Raw genomic sequence first — 23,504 nt, 5'->3', positions numbered from 1 at the left:
GTTTTGCAGAGGTGTGGACTCGAGTCACATGACTCGGACTCGAGTCATGAATTTGATGACTTTAGACTCGACTGACACAATGTAGAGAGACTTGCAAATCGACTTAGACTTTAACATCAATGACTTGTGACTTCACTTGGACTTGAGCCTTTTGAATTGACATGACTTGACATGACTTGCTACTTTACCCAAAATCCAAAGCTTAAAAAGTTATTTGGGAGCGCTCCGTTTCTTTCATTTTCTTCGTCTGTGTCTATCAGCGTGTTGTTCCTGTCAGCTGGTGTGCTCTCAGTACAACAGCCAATCAAATTTGATCTACGTTGTTTTCATCACGCAGCATTCATCCAATCAAATTGCAGAACAACCCATGAACAAGAGTTGTCAAACAACGTGCCAGTGATAAACAATTATGTTAAAGTTGGTTTCGTTCGGGTATAAAAACTACGACTTGGTCAACAAAAAACGAATTGCCGTATGCAAATCACGCAGTTCGAATATTACAGACGGAGACGCAACAACTTCCAACTTCGTTCGACATTTGAAGTTGCACAAAGAAGGGTAAGTTTTGAATGTAAGATAACGTTTATTGGCTAAGTAACGTGACTTTTATTTGCTGTGTAGTAAAATCAGTGAGGCTGCAAACTCACTGCTAACGTTATAACCATAGACATCTTATAAGTAGACGCAGCATCGAGCGCTACTGCCTACTGGCGCAGACGAGACGCGTGGCCGCCATCTTGGAGTGGTGATCTGCTCCACTCTGTGCAATTCATTTGGCAGGAGCAATGAACTGTCAGCGCATTTAATTCATTTTACCTCACTGAATACCACTGATTTCCACACGCTTTTTTCTCATACGTGTAGCTATGATAAAGGACACATGTTTTATTATTCATAGTTTGCTTAACAGTAATAGAATATTCTTATACGCTATAAGTGACCAGACGTCCGAGGTCAAAACTGGGAATATAATCCCAGAGAAGGGGGGAAAAACGGTAAGATATTTTGAAGTTGAAGAAACAATATGATTAGGTTATATATACATGCGTATATCCTACATAAACAATGTATGAATACATTAGATATCTATATATCTTAGGGACCTATAGACTGTATCTCTGTTGCTGCAGCAGCAGAGAGATTATTCTGTCTTGACACTTTGTATTGATATTTTCTATTACATTCTTCCCTTAAATGATAATGTTTGCAGTGATTGTTTTATATGTATTTTTTTATGTAAGTCGCTTTGGATAAAAGCGTCTGCCAAATACTTAAACATATATAAACACCTGAAAGTCTTTATATCAGCTAAAACCACCAATCTGTTTCACTGGATTCAGAATAAAACCAAATTATGTTTTACCCAACAATGTTAGTATTTGAATATTGTTACTTGAAGACTTATTCCTGGTTACAATTATACTGTTAAGAAAGTATTGTCTTATACTTTGCCTAAAATGAGAATGCATCATAATCAGTAGTGGCTGGTGAATTTTGTTTTAGGTGGGGCTGAAAGTTTGTAAAGCAAACCCCTGTAGGGGCGTCATCCTCCCCCAGAAGATTTCTTTGTGATTTTCACATACAAATATTGAAGATATTTGCTCCTTCTCAACTCTGTGCTAATATTATTTTCACAAAATACAACCAATAGTACGTTAATGTTAAATCTTACTTGTGAAAAGTAATCCCCCGATTCCTATTTTCAACAGTCCGCTCATTTGAGTAGGAAAACGCTGAACACCATCTTTGTTTTCTACCTGTCAACTGTCAGTTTAGGCTGCTCGCCGGCTCCTCATCACCCCTTCAAGATGGCGGCCAAATTGCTCACGTCACAGCAACCAATGCTGCGTCTACTTATAAGATGTCTATGGTTATAACTTCATTGCAAACACGGCAATCTGTTGCGTCCACTGCAGTTCGCTACCTTATTCATACTTTTTGTCAAGTGATTTTTTTTAAGCAGGGTTGCATGAGGTACCTACACATAACGTTACGTTAGTCAATGTATCACACACAGTAACGTAACGTTAGTCAATGTATCACACACAGTGACGTAACGTTAGTCAATGTATCACACACAGTAACATTACGTTAGTCAATGTATCACACACAGTAACGTAACGTTAGTCAATGTATCACACACAGTAACGTAACGTTAGTCAATGTATCACACACAGTAACATTACGTTAGTCAATGTATCACACACAGTAACGTAATGTTAGTCAATGTATCACACACAGTAACGTAACGTTAGTCAATGTATCACACACAGTAACATTACGTTAGTCAATGTATCACACACAGTAACGTAACGTTAGTCAATGTATCACACACAGTAACATTACGTTAGTCAATGTATCACACACACAGTAACGTAACGTTAGACGGCGGTCAGCAGCACCGCGTATTTTAGCCACCTACAAAAGACAAACATAGTCAAATAAAGGTCAGTTAAAATGTATACTATATTAAGAATATGTGTACATATTGCATAGAGCCCTGACATCTAAAAAGTACAACTCTGTTCATTGTTATGTTCATGTATTTGTTATGTTTTTCATGTGTACGCACACATCAACACACATACAGTATGAGATGAGATCAATGAGATAAGGTAAGAACAGGATAGTGGAACTAGTTACAATGCAATATGCCATGGAAATACAATGTTAACACTTTTGTGCAAATAAGTACAGTTGCACTTGTTTTTTCAAATGTGTTTATTCTGTAAAGGAATGAGTTAAATGTTTAAAATGACTGGTTAATAGTGCTATTTTGAAGTGCAATGTCACCACTATCTTTTTCCCTGCAATTTCAAATGCACTTGTTTTAATAAATAAATACAGCGTTTTAAAAGTATACACAATCTGTGTAAATACACTAGTCTGTGGTTAAAATGACTTGAAAGGACTCGAAACTCAAAATGCAGGACTTGGGACTTGACTTGAGACTTTCCAGTCTTGACTTTGGACTTGACTCGGACTTGCCTGTCTTGACTTGGGACTTGACTCGAGACTTGAGGGCAAAGACTTGAGACTTACTTGTGACTTGCAAAGCAATGACTTGGTCCCACCTCTGGGGTTTTGTAAATGCGTCTCTCTCGCCACGACTGTGATGGCAAAGTGTTGTGTTGCTGTTGTGGCTAGCGCCACTGCAAAATGTGTGTTTAGTGTGAAAAGTTAGAACTGCTGTTGGTGTATATAAAAAGAGTGAAGTGGAGTGAATTATCACTATATAGCACTTTTTGTCTCGTGTCTCAAGGGGCTTTATACATTTAGAAACCCATTATATACATTTAAACTACAATTACACTACTGTGGGTTGCACTGGGAGCAAGGTGGGTGAAGTGTCTTGCCCAAGGACACAATGGCAGTGACTAGATCAGGAACCCTCAAATTGTCGGCAGGGCGTCAGACTACATATTTGGGTATGCAAGATTACTTGCAAGACGTTACCTGCACAATAGCACCTTCAAGGAATTGTTGCAGGTGTTTGTGTCGCAGGAGGGCCTGCAGGGGCGTAGCAAAGCACAACAGGATCGAGGGGCTCAGTCAGCTTCTTTTTTTTTTTTGGTACTCATTTTGGTACCCATACCTGGGTACGTGGCTAAGTGCAGGAATGACACATCCTTCTTTTTCAATCCCTCAGCTAATTGATGTCATTAGGCTAAGCTGTCAAATTATCAGTTTAATTGCAATTAATTCATGACAGCAATGTTCAGCCTGTTATGTTTTTGAATCATGTTAATCCACATATTAAGATCTAACTTGTTGCCTTTTTATAAAATCTGGGCTTCTTGTACTTGGATTGGCAGTCATTGCATTACGAGACAATTTCAGTGTAAATGTTGTTGTCAATTGCTTGTTTGGGTCAAGGAGTAACATAAATATGTAAAAATTACAACATTTTTGAATGATTTAAATGGTTATATTTCATAGTTAAGTAAAATTTTAGGGAACCGGACAAATGCTATTTTTCTAGTCTTCAAGGCAGTTTATATTAATCTTTTAAATTGTACAAATTAAATATGTAATCAGATCAACGTGCAGAATTAAAAAAAAAATCAAACATGTATTTTACAGTTATACATGTTATTTCCTTGTCACCTAAAGGGGACCGATTCGCTGGCCCCTATTCATGGATCCATCTTACTATACCTGAAAGGGAATCACAAGGTTGACAGTGTCTCCAACTTTCTTCATTAAAGTCTGGCGGAGATTTCGGGGAAGCCAAATTTTGGGCCGTTCTGTTCAACGAAAAAAAAAAATCACAAAAATCATAAATAAAGGCACATTCCATCCATCCATCCAATTTCTATACCGCTTATTATCAAATCTAGATTCAGTAGGTCATGTTATTAATATCACTACTACTGATAACATTAACAATTCCTCAAAACAGCCCATTACCTATAATATGGACTTTTTAAACATCAGATCGTTGTCTCTCAAAACGTTCTTAGTTAATGAGGTCATTAGAGACAACAATCTTAACGCCATTGGTCTCAGCGAAACCTGGCTCCGATTAATTTTCCCCGCTTAACGAGGCATCTCCTTCTAACTATACGAATGCACATATTGCCCGTCCCCTTAAAAGGCGTGGAGGGTTCGCACCCTGGGCCCTATTCGAACTTTATCAGTGAATTGTCAGAGTTTGTCGCTGATCTAGTGACGCACGCAGATAATATAATTGTAATGGGGGATTTTAATATCCATCTGAATACCTCATCAGACCCTCTGTGCGTGGCGCTCCAGACTATAATTGATAGCTGTGGTCTTACACAAATAATAAATGAACCCAAGCATCGCAACGGTAATACGATAGATCTAGGTGTCACCACCTCCAAAGTTATGATACTCCCGTACACTGAAGTAATGTCCGATCATTAACTTATAACATTATGTTCTGACTCGTTCGTGATTTAGGGTTATATAAGTAAACGTTGAATGATTGATTGATTGATACATTTCTCAAATAGGGATGTGTCAATTGATCGACCACTGATCAGCATTTTTGTGAAAAAGTATGCGATCGGCTAATGCGGATTATTAATCATCACCTCCATTGAATTTCTTGCAAGTATTATTATCACTAGAAGACCAGGCTGAACATGTTACACAGAGTATCACCAAGCAGGAGCAGGCAAAAAGGCATAATCATCGCTAGATTTTGTCAGTGTTTAGTTATTGTGTGCTATTGACTAGTTTTGCTCAAACAATTGTATGTAATAAAAGAGAGTAAGTGACTGGTTTAAATATTGTGTTGATACTGTTGAACTGTAAATAGCACTCACCATAAATAAATCCCCAAGAATATAGTGATCGGTATCAGGCGATCTCACCCATGGATGTTTGTGTTGGATTCGGCAGGATTAAACCCTGATCAGAACATCCCCAGCTTCCGCAAATTTGCTTTTCATGAGTCACTTACGCATGATCTCTCTGATGGTGACAGGCTGAGCAAGGGTTGCAGGAGCGCTCGGTCCAGCCATGTTGAACGCCCGCACACGGAACTGCAATTTGTCTCCTGTGGTGAGCTCTCGGATCATCGCTGAGGTCCTGTCGGTCAGACCTTGAATGGCTGGTATCCACTCATCCGCTGGTACAAAAAAATACACAAAGACTCATTATAAGATCAGGCAGTCCATTTTAAGAAAAGGTCCAGCCTCGTTCGCTTATCTAGCAGCAAAGAAACGCCAAACGTGGCTCTCCCAGGTGTTCCCAGGCTTGTTGAAAGACGTGAGGCCTGATCTACTAACGAATTGCCTGTACTAAAACATGTGCAAATTTAATAGCGCACGCAAAGCTAATCGACTAAACTTGTGCACAAAGGATTGTGTTTCTTATGTGAGCAAAATAAGGCGTGCAATCCATTTAGCGTGTATGTCTTCATGTACTGTATGTGTAAATTGCATGCTGATTATCGGAACAATATTGGGAGGAGAAAATGCAAATACAGTATAATCATTAAGCACTTGCAATATGATTCATCAGGACGAAAACTGTTCTGCGGACGCTATTTTGTGTCTCTAAAAAATCTGTGTCCAAACTGGCAGTTACGCACAAATGACTGGGAGAAAGGAGGTGATTGCGCTGAAAGGACATCTGGACACAAAATTAGTTGTCCTTGTCAACATAGTTTGAATTGCCTAAATAAAAAAAATAATAGACATATCATTTATTCAGCAATATCATTTTATACAATTGTATAGCAGCTGGATGACTTAAGGGGCTGATTACAACAAATTAAATTGTGGCATATTGGTGTCTGCTGGAATATTTTTTTTTTTTTTTTTGCCATTTGTTTTTTCATTTAACAAATATTTCATTATAATATATCTTGCAATATGCATTTTCTTGCACTTGGATCATTGCAGACGCATGGATGCGCCGCGGTGTTGTGATGGTCCGCAGCCTGCACAGCGCACCCTTAGTGTGCTAAAAATAGTTTCTGTTGTCTAGATTGCTATTCTATATTGCAGAAAAGGTGTAATAGATTATAGATGTGTGCTGCTTGTTCAACATTGCAAAACGTCACATGTTGGATTGCACGATAACATGAATGTGGAGGGATATGAGTGTTTCCATGGGAACATAATACACGCAAAATCAGTACACGCAATATCCTCATCTGCGCCACTTTTGCTCTTGTTATCAATTGTACACCAAGTCTTAGTAGATTACTCGCAACACACCCACTAATTACACACCATTTTATAGTTTTCACACGCTATTTCAATCAATGTTTATTTATATAGCCCTAAATCACAAGTGTCTCAAAGGGCTGCACAAGCCACAACGACATCTTCGGTACAGAACCCACATAAGGACAAGGAAAAACTCACCCCAGTGGGACGTCGATGTAAATGACTATGAGAAACCTTGGAGAGGACCGCATATGTGGGTAACCCCCCCCTCTAGGGAGACCGAATGCAATGGATGTCGAGTGGGTCTAACATAATATTGTGAGAGTACAGTCCATAGTGGATCCAGCATAACAGTAAGAGTCCAGTCCACAGTGGGGTCAGCAGGAAACCATCCCGAGCGGAGACGGGTCAGCAGCGCAGAGATGTTCCCAACCAATATACAGGCGAGTGGTCCACCCCGGGTCCCGACCTCGGACAGCCAGCACCCTATCTATGGCCACCGGACCTGAGTGTCTCCCCTTCCACAAAGGGGTAGGGGGGAGCAGAGGAGAGAAGAAAACAAACGGCAGATCAACCGGTCTAAAAAAAAGAGGGGGCTATTCAAAGGCTAGAGTATACAAATGAGTTTTGAGATGGGACTTAAATGTTTCTACTGAGGTAGCATCTCTAACTGTTACCGGAAGGGCATTCCATAGTACTGGAGCCCGAATAGAAAACGCTCTACAGCCCGCAGACTTTTTTTGGGCTCTGGGAATCACTAATAAGCCGGAGTTCTTTGAACGCAGATTTCTTGCCGGGACATATGGTACAATACAATCGGCAAGATAGGATGGAGCTAGACCGTGTAGTATTTTATACGTAAGTAGTAAAACCTTAAAGTCACATCTTAAGTGCACAGGAAGCCACTGCAGGTGAGCCAGTATAGGCGTAATATGATCAAACTTTCTTGTTCTTGTCAAAAGTCTAGCAGCCGTATTTTGCACCAACTGTAATCTTTTAATGCTAGACATAGGGAGACCCGAAAATAATACGTTACAGTAGTCGAGACGAGACGTAGCGAACGCATGAATAATGATCTCAGCGTCGCTAGTGGACAAAATGGAACGAATTTTTGCGATATTACGGAGATGAAAGAAGGCCGTTTTAGTAACACTCTTAATGTGTGATTCAAAGGAGAGAGTTGGGTCGAAGATAATACCCAGATTCTTTACTGAGTCGCTTTGTGTAATTGTTTGGTTGTCAAATGTTAAGGTGGTATTATCAAATAAATGTCGGTGTTTAGCAGGACCGATAATCAGCATTTCCGTTTTCTTAGTGTTGAGTTGCAAGAAGTTAGCGGACATCCATTGTTTAATTTCATTAAGACACGCCTCCAGCTGACTACAATCCGGCGTGTTGGTCAGCTTTAGGGGCATGTAGAGTTGGGTGTCATCAGCATAACAATGAAAGCTAACACCGTATTTGCGTATGATGTCGCCTAGCGGCAGCATGTAAATACTAAAGAGTACAGGGCCAAGAACCGAACCCTGGGGGACTCCGCACGTTACCTTAACATAGTCCGAGGTCACATTATTATGGGCGACTCATTGCATCCTGTCAGTAAGATAAGAGTTAAACCACGACAAGGCTAAGTCTGACATACCAATACGTGTTTTGATACGCTCTAATAAAATATTATGATCGACGGTATCGAAAGCAGCGCTAAGATCAAGAAGCAGCAACATAGATGACGCATCAGAATCCATCGTTAGCAGTAGATCATTAGTCATTTTTGCGAGGGCTGTCTCCGTAGAGTGATTTGCCCTGAAACCGGACTGAAAAGGTTCACAGAGATTGTTAGACACTAAGTGTTCATTTAGCTGCTGTGCGACAATTTTTTCGAGGATTTTTGAGATAAACGGAAGGTGGGACACCGGCCGGTAGTTTACCATGAGGTCAGGATCGAGGTTAGGTCTTTTGAGCAGAGGATGAATAACCGCTTTTTTGAATGCTAGGGGAACAGTGCCAGAGGAAAGTGATAAGTTTATAATATTTAGCACTGATGGACCTAATAATACAAAAAGCTCCTTGATAAGTTTCCCAGGAAATGGGTCAAGTAAACATGTTGTTTGTTTTGTCCCCTTAACACATCTTAACAATTCCTCTAATGTTATTTCATCAAAGAGAGAGAAACTATTTTGGAGGGCAGTATCCGTTGTAGATACAGTTGTATCTGTGTTAATAGAACCCAGTTGTAGCTGCGATGCATTGTCTTTAATCTCCTTTCTAATGAGTTCAATTTTCTTATTAAAGAAATTCATAAAATCATCTGCTGAGTGGGTGGAGCTACTGGGAGGAGTCCCTTGTTGGGCTAGCGATGCTACTGTACTAACAAAAATTTAGGATCATTTTTGTTGAGGTGGATGAGATTTGAGTAATATTTAGCTTTAGCTAAGGTAAGCATGTGTTTATAAGTTATTAAACTATCACTCCATGCTTGATGGAAAACCTCAAGTTTAGTAGCACGCCATTTGCGTTCCAGCTTTCTACACGATAATTTATGGGCTCTAGTTTCTTCTGTAAACCATGGGGTGCGCCTTTTAGGGGCTCTTTTTAGCTTTAGCGGTGCTATACTATCAATGGTGTCGCGCAGGGCATCGTTAAAGTTGTTAGTGAGGTTATCAATACAGCCGACATAATTTGGGAATGGTTCCATTACCGAAGGCAATAGGTCAGCAAGAGTCATCGTTGTGGCAGCATTAATGTTGCGGCTGCTATAGCAGTTATTATTATTATTAGTTTGTTGACAATGAGTCAGAACTTCGAATTTTATAAGGTAATGATCGGACATTACTTTAGTATACGGGAGTATCGTAACTTTGGAGGTGGTGACACCCCTGACCAGCACTAGATCTATCGTATTACCGTTGCGATGCGTAGGTTCATTTATTATTTGTGTAAGACCACAGCTATCAATTATAGTCTGGAGCGCCATGCACTGAGGGTCCGATGGGGTATTCATATGGATATTAAAGTCCCCCATTATGATTATATTGTCTGCGTGCGTCACTAGATCAGCAACGAACTCTGAAAATTCACTGATGAAGTCCGAATTGGGTCCTGGGGGGCGGTAACAGCCAGGTGGAGAGGCAGCGGTGTGACAAACCTCATAGTAAGCACCTCAAACGAGTTGTATTTATTATTTAGGTTTGGGGTAAGGTTAAAGTTTTTGTTGTATATGAGTGCGACTCCCCCGCCCCTTTTAATGGGACGGGCAATATGCGTTCCCGCATAGCCAGGAGGAGACGCCTCACCCAGCGCAAAGAAATCGTCTGGTTTGAGCCAGGTCTCGGCGAGACCAATGACGTCAAGATTATTGTCTCTAATGACCTCATTAACTAATAACGTTTTGGAAGATAATGATCTTATGTTTAAGAAGCCCATATTATAGGTAGTGGGCTGTTTTGAGGAGTTTTTGTTGAAATTATCCGTAGTAGCAATATTAATAATGTTGCGTTTATTATACGTAGTGCACTTTAAATAATTTCGACCATATCTAGGAATTGATATGACGGGAATTTTCCGATTGTTTGCTTGATGTTGTGATAAACTGAACGCATCATAACTTGCCACCTCAGTAGAGTGCATGTCTACTTCTGATAAAGCCATCACAGAAAAAACATTTCGTGAGTTGTGTATTGTTGTAAAATAATTGCTATGTGTGCAGGTATTATCCAGCCTGGCGCTGGCTAGTTCTATTTTAACTGACTTCTCACCCGGACTCGCGCTTCTTTGAGGATTAGCCTTTCGCTTTGTTGTTAGCCCCGCTCGGCATCCCCGCTTCTGCTTCCGCTCACACCGCTTACGTGTCCTCCGTTGACGGTCCCCGCTGGCACTTAACTCCGCTGCTTCAGAGGCCGCTGGATGTAGCCAGCGAAGTATCCCCATGCTAGCGAGGAGGTCCGAAATACACGCATCTTTCAGCCTATAACGGCCCGATCTATCCACATCCAGAATCGTCTGTCGGTCGTATCTGATCACGAAGTGTCCACGCTGTGAGCCAGCCATGAAATAGACAGAATTGACGGGTATTTTTGCCAAATCGCTCTACACTTCCAAGAGCGTCTGCAAGCCGCTGCCATCAGGGCGCCGCCATCAGGGCGCCGCCGTCTTGTCATCTTAATTAGCATGTGTTATTTGGATATTAGTAGATCAGGCCCATTGTTTTTCCAACTTGTCGGTATATTGCTAAATGATGTTCCAGTTGTGCAGAACTTGTCAAGTCTGTGTGATCATGTTTTGTTTAAGTTATGTTCTGCTTGGTTTTGGACTCTTTTTAGTTCCTGCTTTTCACTCCCTTGTCTTGTTTCCATGGTTACCCATTAGTTTCACCTGTTCCACGTTTGGACTCATTGTGCACTCTTGTTTGTCACCATAGCAACCCATTAGTTTTCACCTGCCCTTACGACTCACGCACCTGTCTTTAATCATGTCACTATTATTTAAACCCATTGTTGCCAGGAAGTCTCCCTGGCGACATCACACCCCTGACACTCTGCTTCATGCCATGTTTACGTTTCATGCCCAGTTCACGCTGCTTGCTTCATAGTCCATGCTAAGTAAGTTTTTGTTTATTATTGCCACAGTTAGTGTTTTTGTTTCTTTGTTCATAGTTTCTGCCTTTGTGCAAGTTTTGTGTTTATAGCCAAGTTTTGTACCTCCACTGTGAGCGCCTTTTGTTTGTTATTTTTTATTGTCATTATATTAAATCATGTACTCCCCTTCACGCCACGTATGGTCCAAATCATTTGCACCACAGGAGAACAAATCCCGCCATAGTCCTAGTCTTGACAGAACTGAGGAAGTATCAGGTCTGTCAATAGGATTGACTTTAGGATATGACGGATCAATTTTTATTTACCCAACAATGGGGAAATTATGTGGTTGCAGCGCAAATACGAAAAGTCCACAAAAACTATTAAAAGTAGCGCAAAAGTCCACAAAAACTATTAAAAGTAGCGCCAAAAAAAACATGAAAAACACAAAAGGGGACTTAACGAGCACAGATCTGCTGTAACAAGCTGCCACTTCTGCGGTGCAGTTTTTACATACAGCAACAAAGGGTTTCTTCTCTTGCACTTTGACGACAGGAGTGGCAAGGCGAGAATTGAAAGCACTAAAGGCCTTGCGCCCGGGAGCCAGAGGAGTTGTTAGAGCCTTGGCACTGTTGGCATTGATCAACCCAAATATGCTGATACACTCCTGCCTCATGTCGGAAATTGGCACCAGAATAACCCACGGTCCACTGAACGCCACAGTATAAGGTGCGATTAGGATCTCATCCTGGTACCTATAACCAGTGAGGGTACCCTACCACTGACGAGCAAGTAAAGTTCTCTATTTTGAAGCAGTGTAATTGTATTACCGCAAAGGTTCAACTATATTAATAGATGAGACCTGGTAAAATTAAGGCCCACCGGACATTCCCAAACATTTTTTTTTTAGATCTTTAAGATCGAAACTGTAGCCGCCACTATGATGTACAGTGATGTTTTCAAATGACCGTAAGTCTTGAACTATACAAAGTAGAGATGTCCAATAATGGCTTTTTTGCCGATATCCGATATTCAGATATTGTCCAACTCTTAAATACCGATTCCGATATCAACCGATACCGATATATACAGTGGTGGAATTAACACATTATTATGCCTAATTTTGTTGTGATGCCCAGCTGGATGCATTAAACAATGTAACTTTACCATGAATTGATTAACGTGGACCCCGACTTAAACAAGTTGAAAAACTTATTCGGGTGTTACCATTTAGTGGTCAATTGTACGGAATATATACTTCACTGTGCAATCTACTAATACAAGTTTCAATCAATCAATCAAAAACAAGGTTTTCCAAAATAAGAGAACAACTTCAACTCCAGTTATGGAAAAAAGTGCCAACCAGGTACTGCCATATTTATTATTGAAGTCACAAAGTGCATTCTTTTTTTTAACATTCCTCAAAACAGCAGCTTGGAATTTGGGACATGCTCTCCCTGAGATAATCCTGATACCCACTACAACTATGGGAAATACTATACTTTGACTTTCACAAAGTGCATTTTTTTTTTTTTTATTAAACATGCCTCAAAACAACAGCTACAAAAACAATGAAGGCACACAGCTTCAGTCCAGAGTATACTAGAGCATACTTGCCAACCTTGGGACCTCCGAATTCGGGAGATGGGGGGGTTGAGGTGGGAGGGGCGGGGTTGAGGTGGGGGGGGTGTATATTGTAGCATCCCAGAAGAGTTAGTGCTGCAAGGGATTCTAGGTATTTGTTCTGTTGTGTTTATGTTGTGTTACGGTGTGGATGTTCTCCCCAAATGTGTTTGTCATTCTTGTTTGGTGTGGGTTCACAGTGTGGCGCATATTTGTAACAGTGTTAAAGTTGTTTATACGGCCACCCTCGGGGTGACCTGTATGGCTTTTGTTCAATTAAGCCTTGCATTCACTTATGTGTGTGTAAAAGCCGCATATATAAACCCCGTTTCCATATGAGTTGGGAAATTGTGTTCGATGTAAATATAAACGGAATACAATGATTTGTAAATCCTTTTCAACCCAGATTCAATTGAATGCACTACAAATACAAGATATTTGATGTTCAAACTCATAAACTTTATTTTTTTTTTGCAAATAATAATTAACTTAGAATTTCATGGCTGCAACACGTTTCAAAGTAGTTGGGAAAGGGCATGTTCACCACTGTGTTACATGGCCTTTCCTTTTAACAACACTCAGTAAACGTTTAGGAACTGAGGAGACACATTTTTTTAAGCTTCTCAGGTGGAATTCTTTCCCATTCTTGCTTCATGTACAGCTTAAGTTGTTCAACAGTCCGGGGGTCTTTGTTGTGGTATTTTAGGCTTCATAATGCGCCACACATTTTCAATGGGAGACATGTCTGAACTACAGGCAGGCCAGTCTAGTACCCGCACTCTTTTATTATGAAGCCACGTTGATGTAACACGTGGCTTGGCATTGTCTTGCTGAAATAAGCAGGGGCGTCCATGGTAACGTTGCTTGGATGGCAACATATGTTGCTCCAAAACCAGTATGTACATTTCAGCATTAATGGCGCCTTCACAGATGTGTAAGTTTCCCATGTCTTGGGCACTAATACACCCCCATACCATCACATATGCTGTCTTTTCAACTTTGCGCCTATAACAATCCGGATGGTTCTTTTCCTCTTTGGTCCGCAGGACACAACGTCCACAGTTTCCAAAAACAATTTGAAATGTGGACTCGTCAGACCACAGAACACTTTTCCACTTTGTATCAGTCCATCTTAGATGAGCTCAGGCCCAGCGAAGCCGACTGCGTTTCTGGGTGTTGTTGATAAACGGTTTTCGCCTTGCATAGGAGAGTTTTAACTTGCACTTACAGATGTAGCGACCAACTGTAGTTACTGACAGTGGGTTTCTGAAGTGTTCCTGAGCCCATGTGGTGATATCCTTTACACACTGATGTCGCTTGTTTATGCAGTACAGCCTGAGGGATCGAAGGTCACGGGCTTAGCTGCTTACGTGCAGTGATTTCGCCAGATTCTCTGAACCCTTTGATGATATTACAGACCGTAGATGGTGAAATCCCTAAATTCCTTGCAATAGCTGGTTGAGAAAGGTTTTTCTTAACCTGTTCAACAATTTGCTCACGCATTTGTTCACAAAGTGGTGACCCTCGCCCCATCCTTGTTTGTGAATGACTGAGCATTTCATGGAATCTACTTTTATACCCAATCATGGCACCCACCTATTCCCAATTTGCCTGTTCACCTGTGGGATGTTCCAAATAAGTGTTTGATGAGCATTCCTCAACTTTATCAGTATTTATTGCCACCTTTCCCAACTTCCTTGTCACGTGTTGCTGGCATCTAATTGTAAAGTTAATGATTATTTGCAAAAAAAAATTTTTTAATCAGTTTGAACATCAAATATGTTGTCTTTGTAGCATATTCAACTGAATATGGGTTGACATTGATTTGCAAATCATTGTATTCCGTTTATATTTACATCCAACACAATTTCCCAACTCATATGGAAACGGGGTTTGTAATATGTGACTGGGCCAGCACGCTGTTTGTATGGAGGAAAAGCGGACGTGATGACAGTTCGTAGAGGACGCTAAATGCAGTGCCTTTAAGGCACACCCCCAATAATGTTACTGTCCGGGTGGTAACACATTTTTTTCTCTAAATTTGCCCCCCCCCCCCAACATTTTATTTTGAGTGTCACTTCACCAACAGCCATAACAAGTTTAGCATCGATGGCATGAATAGGGAAACCATTGCTAAAAGCTCAGCAGCTGATTTTTTACCAAGAAACTGGACCAAAACAGGACAAAGGCATCGAGTCATTTTGTGAGTGGCTCAGCAAAAAAAAAAGCAAACAGGCTTTTTAGCACGTATGTATTGCTTGAACAATTAAATGTGTATAAAATCATATAATGTAGTCAATAAAAACACCCTTATTGGCGCCAGTCAGTGACGTGCAGTCAGGGGAGGCAGGTGAGGCGGGGCCTCACCTGCCATCATGGAAAGAAAAAAATTTTAAAAAGAAAAACAAAAAATTAAATTGTTATATGTATCCAGTGATTTTACTATAAAGTTATTTTCCATTTAACTTCACCAGTTTTAGATTATTTTTATTCAAAATCGCTGAATTTTCACATTTGCCGTTCAAATACTGAGAAAAGACTTGCGGTGAACAGCAGCCAGTTGAGGCACGTCACTCAGTTAAGCCTCACCATGGATTGCGCAATGACTCGGCTAACTGCTGGCCTGCTGTGCAGTGAGACCGTATTGCTATATGAATTATATTATACATTTCCATAGTTTAGTTAGCTGAGGTATATAATGTACAGTGTATTTTGTCAACAACTGTATGTGTGTAACGTATTTCTTGTGCTGAGCAATCATAAAATGGCTGCGAAGACGCACTGGCTGAGGCTCGCAGTAATCCCGCCTCCTGGTGGTAGAGGGCGCTAGTGATCCCAGAGATCATTCTTGCGACTACTCGGCTGCAGAAGAAGTGACAACAAGGAGCAACAGTTAGCAGCGATCGTTTATTTTTTCCTCTTGCCCTGACTATTAACATGGAGGATTACATATCTAAAATAAAACAGTTTTCTAAACTGGACTTTCAATCGAAGCAGGAGGTAATACTTAAAGGAAGATTTCCATCGAGACAGAGAGACTTTTAAAACTGAAGAAAGATAAGGAAGACTTCTATAAACAAGTTATCGATGCTTTTGTTCAAAAGGAGCTGCGCATGGACTTCATTTATAAGTAAAAGTAAGACCATAATAAAGTTTTTTTATTAAATGTGCTTTTTTGTGTGCTACAGTTTGTATGTGTAAAGTTAAAGTTAAGTTAAAGTACCAATGGTTGTCACACACACTAGGTGTGGTGAAATGTGTCCTCTGCATTTGACCCATCCCCTTGATCACCCCCTGGGAGGTGAGGGGAGCAGTGGGCAGCAGCGGCGCCGCGCCCGGAATAATTTTTGGTATTTTAACCCCCAATTCCAACCCTTGATGCTGAGTGCCAAGCAGGGAAGAATGCTGCTATGAGCTTTTAAACATAACCCGTTAACTGCTGCCAATCAAATGGTGAATAAGATACTCTTTAGGGTTCATATGTTTGTAAATCTGACTGTGATGAAGTCAGTGCCTCACCAGCCATCAACCTCACCACACGTCACTGGCGCCAGTACTTACTGCCCTCTTTACAGTACTCAAGCCCATAACCCTCCAGTTCAGCTGAGCCGATCCTTTCCGGAGCCCGCCACTTGAGGGTAATGGAAGTGTCACTGATGTCGTCAACGCACAGTCCGATGGGCTCGCTTGTTGGGGCTGAAAGAGGCACACAGGTCAGCTTGAAGGCCTTGATGAGTCAGTTAAAACATCGTCAGCTCATTTCGGAGTAACCACGGAGATCATGTTAGCAGTGAGTGAGGCAAACATTAAAAAAGGAATTAGTACACTTCTATAAATGCATTAAAAATACTTGATTTTTTCAGCCTTGTCAGTCACAGGGCTGGACAAAAAGGAGCACAACCACACTACAAAGCGTGGATTTTTTTTTAAGCGGTCAAAAGTGCTTATTTTTAGCTAAACCGGGGGTCAGCAACCCGTGGCTCTCGAGCGGCATGCGGCTCTTTAGTGCCACCCTAGTGGCTCCCTGGAACATTTTTAAAAAATGAATGAAAATGGAAAAAGATGGAGGGAAAAAACATTTTTTTTGTTTTAGTATGTTTTTTGTTTGAGGACAAACATGACACAAACCTTCCCAATTGTTAGAAACCCCGCTGTTTAATATGTTTGTGTGTATGCTTCACTAATGACAGTATTTTGTGAACATCGTTTTGTCCTACTAATTTTGGCGGTTCTTGAACTCACCATAGTGTGGACTGTGACGCAACAGTTGGTTTACATGCAAAATATTCCACTCCTTTGTTTCATTTTGTCCACCAAACGTTTTATACTGTGCGTAAATGCACAGAGGTGCGCTTTGTTGCCGACTTGTTGGAGTGCTAATCGGGCATATTTGGTCACTGCATGACTGCAAGCTAATCAATGCTAACATGCTATTTAGGCTAGCTGTATGTACATATTGCATCATTATGCCTCATTTGTTGGTATATTTGAGCTCATTTAATATCCTTTACCTTTATACTCTTTGTATATACTTTAGTTTTACAAGTCTCATGACACATTATCTGTATGTAATATTGGCTGCATTTCATATAGTTGTTTGTGTGCCATGTTGTTCCAGACCACAGCAAACATTACTTAGCTTGCCAAAGATTGTAATAAATCTATTAAAAGAAGACAGCCTTAACTTGGACACACACATCTATACCTTTGGCCATTAAAAGACAGTAATTTCCAGGAGTTATCTCACCATCTAAGTAGCCTCGGATTTTTACTAATGGTTTCTAATGTTGTAAAAATGTGTAGAATAAATATTACATTTCAACATTTCTGTCAACAAATATTTTCTTCAGCCTGGGACACATAGTCATTTTGATAGTAGGCTAATATAGATAATATAGGCACTTATGTCATGTGTTGCCTTCATTATAAGACTTATATACGGCTTTTCATTTTTTGCGGCTCCAGACAGATTTATTTTTTGTATTGTTGGTCCAATATGGCTCTTTCAACGTTTTGGGTTGCCGACCCCTGAGCTAAACAAACTTTGTTATTGTCAGACTAATATCTTATCTTAAAGGGGACCTATTATGCAAAACCAACTTTTCTTACTTGCTGGTACCTGCTGTTGTGTATTTAGGTCCTGGAATGTTGAAATCAAACCATGGAGGCATTGCAAAGATATTAAAAAAATAATCTTGCCTCCCCTTATATTTCCACCAAATGAGCCGTTTGGAATTTGCAAAACCTGTGACATTTTTGCACTGATGACGTCACCAGATTATCCCTCTATGGTATACATGTACCCAACGTAAACCCATTGTAGTCTGACGTTGATCCTTCTTTTTTATCCTCTTGTTGCGGGGCAGATTGGCTCCTACATGCACATGCATCTTCTACTGTTCTACTACTTCTTTCTAACACAAAGAAGCGTATAGCTGAACTTCATCTGTCAGTAGACACGCTATGGAAGCACTAAAAACTACAACAAAGTGGGCGGGCAAAAGTCGCAGTCAAAGTGGTGCATCCTGAAAAGACAGCTTCAAAATGGTCTGTAAAACATAATCGATGCAAAATGATGACCAAATAACCACAATTACATGTTATGTAGACCACAATGAAGTGTTTCAAATGTAAAAAAAAAAAAAAAAAAAAATCATAATATGACCTTATTAAGTCACCAAAAATAAGCAGTTTTGACCTTGTTTAAAAAAAACAAAAAAGGCAGATTTCTTTTTATTTTAGTGCATTCATTCACTTCACATTATTACTTACATTTTTGTTTTTCAATTATTACTTTTATTTATTTATTTATCAAAAATGTTGTATTAGATTTGATTTGATTAAATACAACTATTGATCACTTGGGTGCATGTCCTCAGGAAAATTAAGGTTTCTATATACAGTCGTGGTCAAAAGTTTACATACACTTGTAAAGAACATAATGTCATGGCTGTCTTGAGTTTCCAATAATTTCTACAACTCTTATTTTTTGTGATAGAGGTATTGGAGCACATATTTGTTTTGTCACAAAAAACATTCATGAAGTTTGGCTCTTTTATGAATTTATTATGGGCCTACTGAAAATGTGAGCAAATCTGCTGGGTCAAAAGTATACATACAGCAACATACATTATCAATTTTGGTGATGTAGAAAAGTTGCAATCAAACCAAATGAGCTTCATGGCATGGCCTCTTAACTTCATGTGAGTGATAATGATTGACGACACCTGTTGACTTCTCTGAGCCCATTTAAATAGGGCTCATGTGATGCAGTCATTAGACTAATTACAAACGCGACAATGGGAAAGTCACAGGAACTCAGCACAGATCTGAAAAAACGAATCCTTGACTTGAAGAAGTCAGGAAAGTCACTAAATGGAGCCATTTCAAAGCAGCTTAACGGCCTACTGAAACCCACTACTACCGACCACGCAGTCTGATAGTTTATATATCAATGATGAAATCTTAACATTGCAACACATGCCAATACGGCCGGGTTAGCTTACTAAAGTGCAATTTTAAATTTTGCGCCGAAATATCTTGCTGAAAACGTTTCGGTATGATGACGCCTGCGCGTGACGTCACGGATTGTAGAGGACATTTTGGGACAGCAAGGTGGTCAGCTATTAAGTCGTCTTTTTTCATCGCAAAATTCCACAGTATTCTGGACATCTGTGTTGGTGAATCTTTTGCAATTTGTTCAATGAACAATGGAGACAGCAAAGAAGAAAGCTGTAGGTGGGAAGCGGTGTATTGCGGCCGACTGCAGCAACACAAACACAGCCGGTGTTTCATTGTTTACATTCCCGAAAGATGACAGTCAAGCTTTACCATTGGCCTGTGGAGAACTGGGACAACAGAGACTCTTACCAGGAGGACTTTGAGTTGGATACGCAGACGCGGTAGCGTGAGTACGCATGCAGCTGCGGCTTCCAAACATTTGATCGCTTGCGCGTACGTGCGAGCTGCTATGTGCATGTCACGTATGTAACTTTGGAGACTTTGGGGAAATATATGTGCTGTATGAACTTTGGGGAGGTGAACGGTACTTTGGGCTGTGGGATTGAGTGTGTTGTGCAGGTGTTTGAGTTGTATTGGCGGGTTATATGGACTGGAGGGGGGAGGTGTTTGTTATGCGGGATTAATTAGTGGCATAATAAATATAAGCCTGGTTGTGTGGCTAATAGAGTATATATATGGCTTGTGTTTATTTACTGTTTTAGTCATTCCCAGCTGAATACCAGGTCCCACCCGCCTCTCACAGCATCTTCCCTATCTGAATCGCTCCCACTGCCCTCTATTCCTTCACTCTCACTTTCCTCATCCACAAATTTTTCATCCTCGCTCAAATTAATGGGGAAATTGTCGCTTCTGCGGTCCGAATCGCTCTCGCTGCTAGTGGCCATGATTGTAAACAATGTGCAGATGTGAGGAGCTCCACAACCTGTGACGTCACGCTACTCGTCTGCTACTTCCGGTACAGGCAAGGCTTTTTTATCGGCGACCAAAAGTTGCGAACTTTATCGTCGATGTTCTCTACTAAATTCTTTCAGCAAAAATATGGCAATATCGCGAAATGATCAAGTAAGACACATAGAATGGACCTGCTATCCCTGTTTAAATAAGAAAATCGCATTTCAGTAGGCCTTTAAGGTCCCAAGAGCAACTGTGCAGACAACTGTTCGTAAGTATAAAGCCAGCCATGACATTATGTCCTTCACAAGTGTATGTAAACCTGATCTAATTAGTTTTTTTACATGCATTTTCACATCTTCAACTGAATTAGTTCAATATATTGTCTTTATGTTTGTACTGCGCATGTGAATATGGTGAGTAATGCCATTTTCGCTACAGACTCACCAACTGGCACAAACGGCTGTGAGGCAGGACTGTGGCGTGACATGCCGATACTATTGACGGCATAGACCCGCATTTCGTACTCCACTCCTTCAATCATCCTCTTGGCCTCATAGGTCGTTTCGATGTAGGGGTCAAAGTTCAATCTCATCCACCTGTAACTCTTCTTCTTCTTTCGCTCCAACACGTAGCCTGAGCCAAAAAAATCATTTTGTTTTGGTCCGCAAGCCGTCCCGTACTGTACAATATTTTTTATCGGAAATAAAGCATCCCAGTTAGCTTTACCAATAATTGGCTGTCCTCCATCAAAGAGAGGGGGATCCCATTGGACAAGACAGGAATCTTCTCCTACACTGAGAACTCTGGGAGCCTGAGGAGGATCTGGAACATCTAGTGTAAATAATGTTCATGTGATCAGAAGAAAATATATTTCATTGATTAGCAGTGGTTTTACAATATCCCTTTCTGTCTTACCAACGACTTTCACGTTGATGTCTGCAGTGTCCTCCCCCGCAGGATTGCGAACCACAACTGAATACATTCCTTCGTCTTGCCTCTCAGCCCCTTCTATAGTAAAGATGCAATGTCCTTTGGTGGTTTCAACATGGACTCTGCCATCTCCCTCTGTGATGACCTGCATCATGAAAACCAGAGCAGAGTCAAGGGAAAAAACATTGGTTAAAATGACACATAATTATATTAATTATACATTAAAAGCACTATCGTACATCCTCCTGAGACCTAGCATCCTCTGCAGTGGACATTGGATTTGGTCTGTCTTTTGTTACGCATTTAGAAGAAAAAAAATAGCCCTGTAATGCAAAACACAAATTTCCACTGCAGACAGCTCTGGTTCTCAGGAGGACATAATGAAAAACAGAGTTATGCATAAATCTGTGGGGAGAAATGTTTTTTACTGTCGATGGCATTTGGTGTTGACTTTGGTGTTGGAGAGCAAAGAGAAATGGTTCTAGGTGGGAACCTTGTGGGACACCAATGTTTTGGGTGCAGTGGGTGGACTGGAATGCATACTTGCCAACCTTTAGACCTTCGAATTCGGGAGATGGGTGGGGGGTAGGGGTAGTGGTCGGGGGTGGGGCGGGGGTGTGGTTGGGGGCGTGATTAAGAGGGGAGGAGTATATTTACAGCTAGAATTCACCAAAAGTATTTCATATATATATATATATATATATATATAAGAAATACTTGACTTACAGTGAATTCTAGCTATATATATATATATATATATATATATATATATATATTTATTTTATTATATACATATATATATATATATATATATATATATATAAATAAAATAAATACTTGAATTTCAGTGTTCATTTATTTACACATATACACACGCATAACACTCATCTAGTCATTGTTGTACTTGAAAGTGCAATGCTTTGCAGCCAGAAGCTTACTAAAAAAAAAAAAAAAACAACACCTGCCTTTCACTATTTGAGTAGCCTTTGTTCTGCCATTTACGTACTGGTGAACGATCTCTGAATCCGGGATAATATCCTTCACGGATTTGTTGAAGACATCCGCAAATGAGAACGGAATGTTGCTTCCAGCTATCAGCATAGCCATCTTTGTCTCGACATAAGTTAGCGAGGTGGCCCATAATACTGGGCTGTGCTGCGCTGCCGCCACCTTGTGCTTCGCTGACCGTTCATGAGTGAGTATATACGTTCGACCACCGTGTTCAATGGAGAAGTCTGTTCTACAAAATTTACAGGCAGCATACCCCTTCCCCTTCGAACTGTCCTGGATAAACGGAAATTCTTTTTTCCATTCGTTTTGGAACTTGCAAGCGTATTTCTTCATCTTACTCGTCGTCGGCGTCGCCATGGCTGTATCTTCCTCGTTCTTCTGCTTCGTCTCCTTGTTGTGTGCGCAGTTGTGCACTCTCTAAAAGCCGTAGATGTTATAACGTGATCGGGCAGGCACGCTGTTTATATCATGGGAAAGCGGACGTGAAAACAGGCTGTCGACTCGTCACTCAGGTCCGCATGGAGCTGGAGGGGGCGTGGCCTCCAGCTCCGGCTGTAAATCGGGAGATTTTCGGGAGAAAATTTGTCCCGGGAGGTTTTCAGGAGAGGCGCTGAAATTCGGGAGTCTCCCGGAAAATTCGGGAGGGTTGGCAAGTATGCTGGGATGGCTGTAATTTGACTTTCTAAGAGAGCTTGAAGAGGTAGTATATGAGGTGAACAAGGTGCTGAAACAAAGGAATGAAGCATGAGCAACGTGCAGAGCCCATGGGACAGCGAGAAGCGAAGCTAATTTAAGTGGGCAGAGAGCCCAGGAGGAGATGTATCAAATGCACTCTGAAAGGATTTGGATGGAGAAGAAAATAGCAATAGGTTGGGATAGCAGCATTGTCAAATTGGTACCATAAAACTGGTGAAGCCTTAGCAGGAAATTTGTGCTCAAGCATAAAGATAACAATTTTTGGAGTCTCATATGTCAAGCATTTTAAGTCAATGATAATTTAAAACCATTGGTCCACAGTTTCCAAAAGCAAACTACGTTTCAGTTTGTAATTATTAATATTACCCTTGGGATTTCATAAATTATGATTGAATACACAAACATACACGCATACTAATGACAGGATTGTTTTTGTATGCAATCATTCTACTGTCTTTACAGCTTTAAAATCAGGTTGATGCTATCTTCAATAGAGACAAAAGGTGGTCTTCCAACTATGGAAGGATCAAACTACTCAGCCTCCTTGGGGAAGTCTCCACCGGGGTGCTGGAAAGAAAAGTCTGACCGTTAGTTAAACCTTAGATTC

At 40.6% G+C, this 23,504-nt stretch overlaps 1 protein-coding gene across 1 annotated transcript in view; it reads right to left on the bottom strand.

Moving 5' to 3' along the window:
- Positions 1-23,504, bottom strand: part of LOC133616161 (myosin-binding protein C, cardiac-type-like) — a 100,231-nt gene that overhangs the window by 15,978 nt on the left and 60,749 nt on the right. Inside the window, exons 21-26 of the mRNA XM_061975303.2 lie at positions 21,176-21,335; positions 20,987-21,091; positions 20,705-20,893; positions 16,406-16,540; positions 5,432-5,599; positions 4,159-4,247 (exon numbers count right to left, since the gene is read on the bottom strand). Of these exons, the coding sequence (XP_061831287.2) occupies positions 4,159-4,247; positions 5,432-5,599; positions 16,406-16,540; positions 20,705-20,893; positions 20,987-21,091; positions 21,176-21,335 (846 nt within the window). The remainder of the gene's footprint in view (positions 1-4,158; positions 4,248-5,431; positions 5,600-16,405; positions 16,541-20,704; positions 20,894-20,986; positions 21,092-21,175; positions 21,336-23,504) is intronic.

Source organism: Nerophis lumbriciformis, linkage group LG15, assembly GCF_033978685.3.
Source record: "Nerophis lumbriciformis linkage group LG15, RoL_Nlum_v2.1, whole genome shotgun sequence".
NCBI lineage: Eukaryota > Metazoa > Chordata > Actinopteri > Syngnathiformes > Syngnathidae > Nerophis > Nerophis lumbriciformis.
The sequence above is the reverse complement of the archived record's forward strand: the minus strand, read 5'-3'. Positions and strand labels throughout refer to the sequence as shown.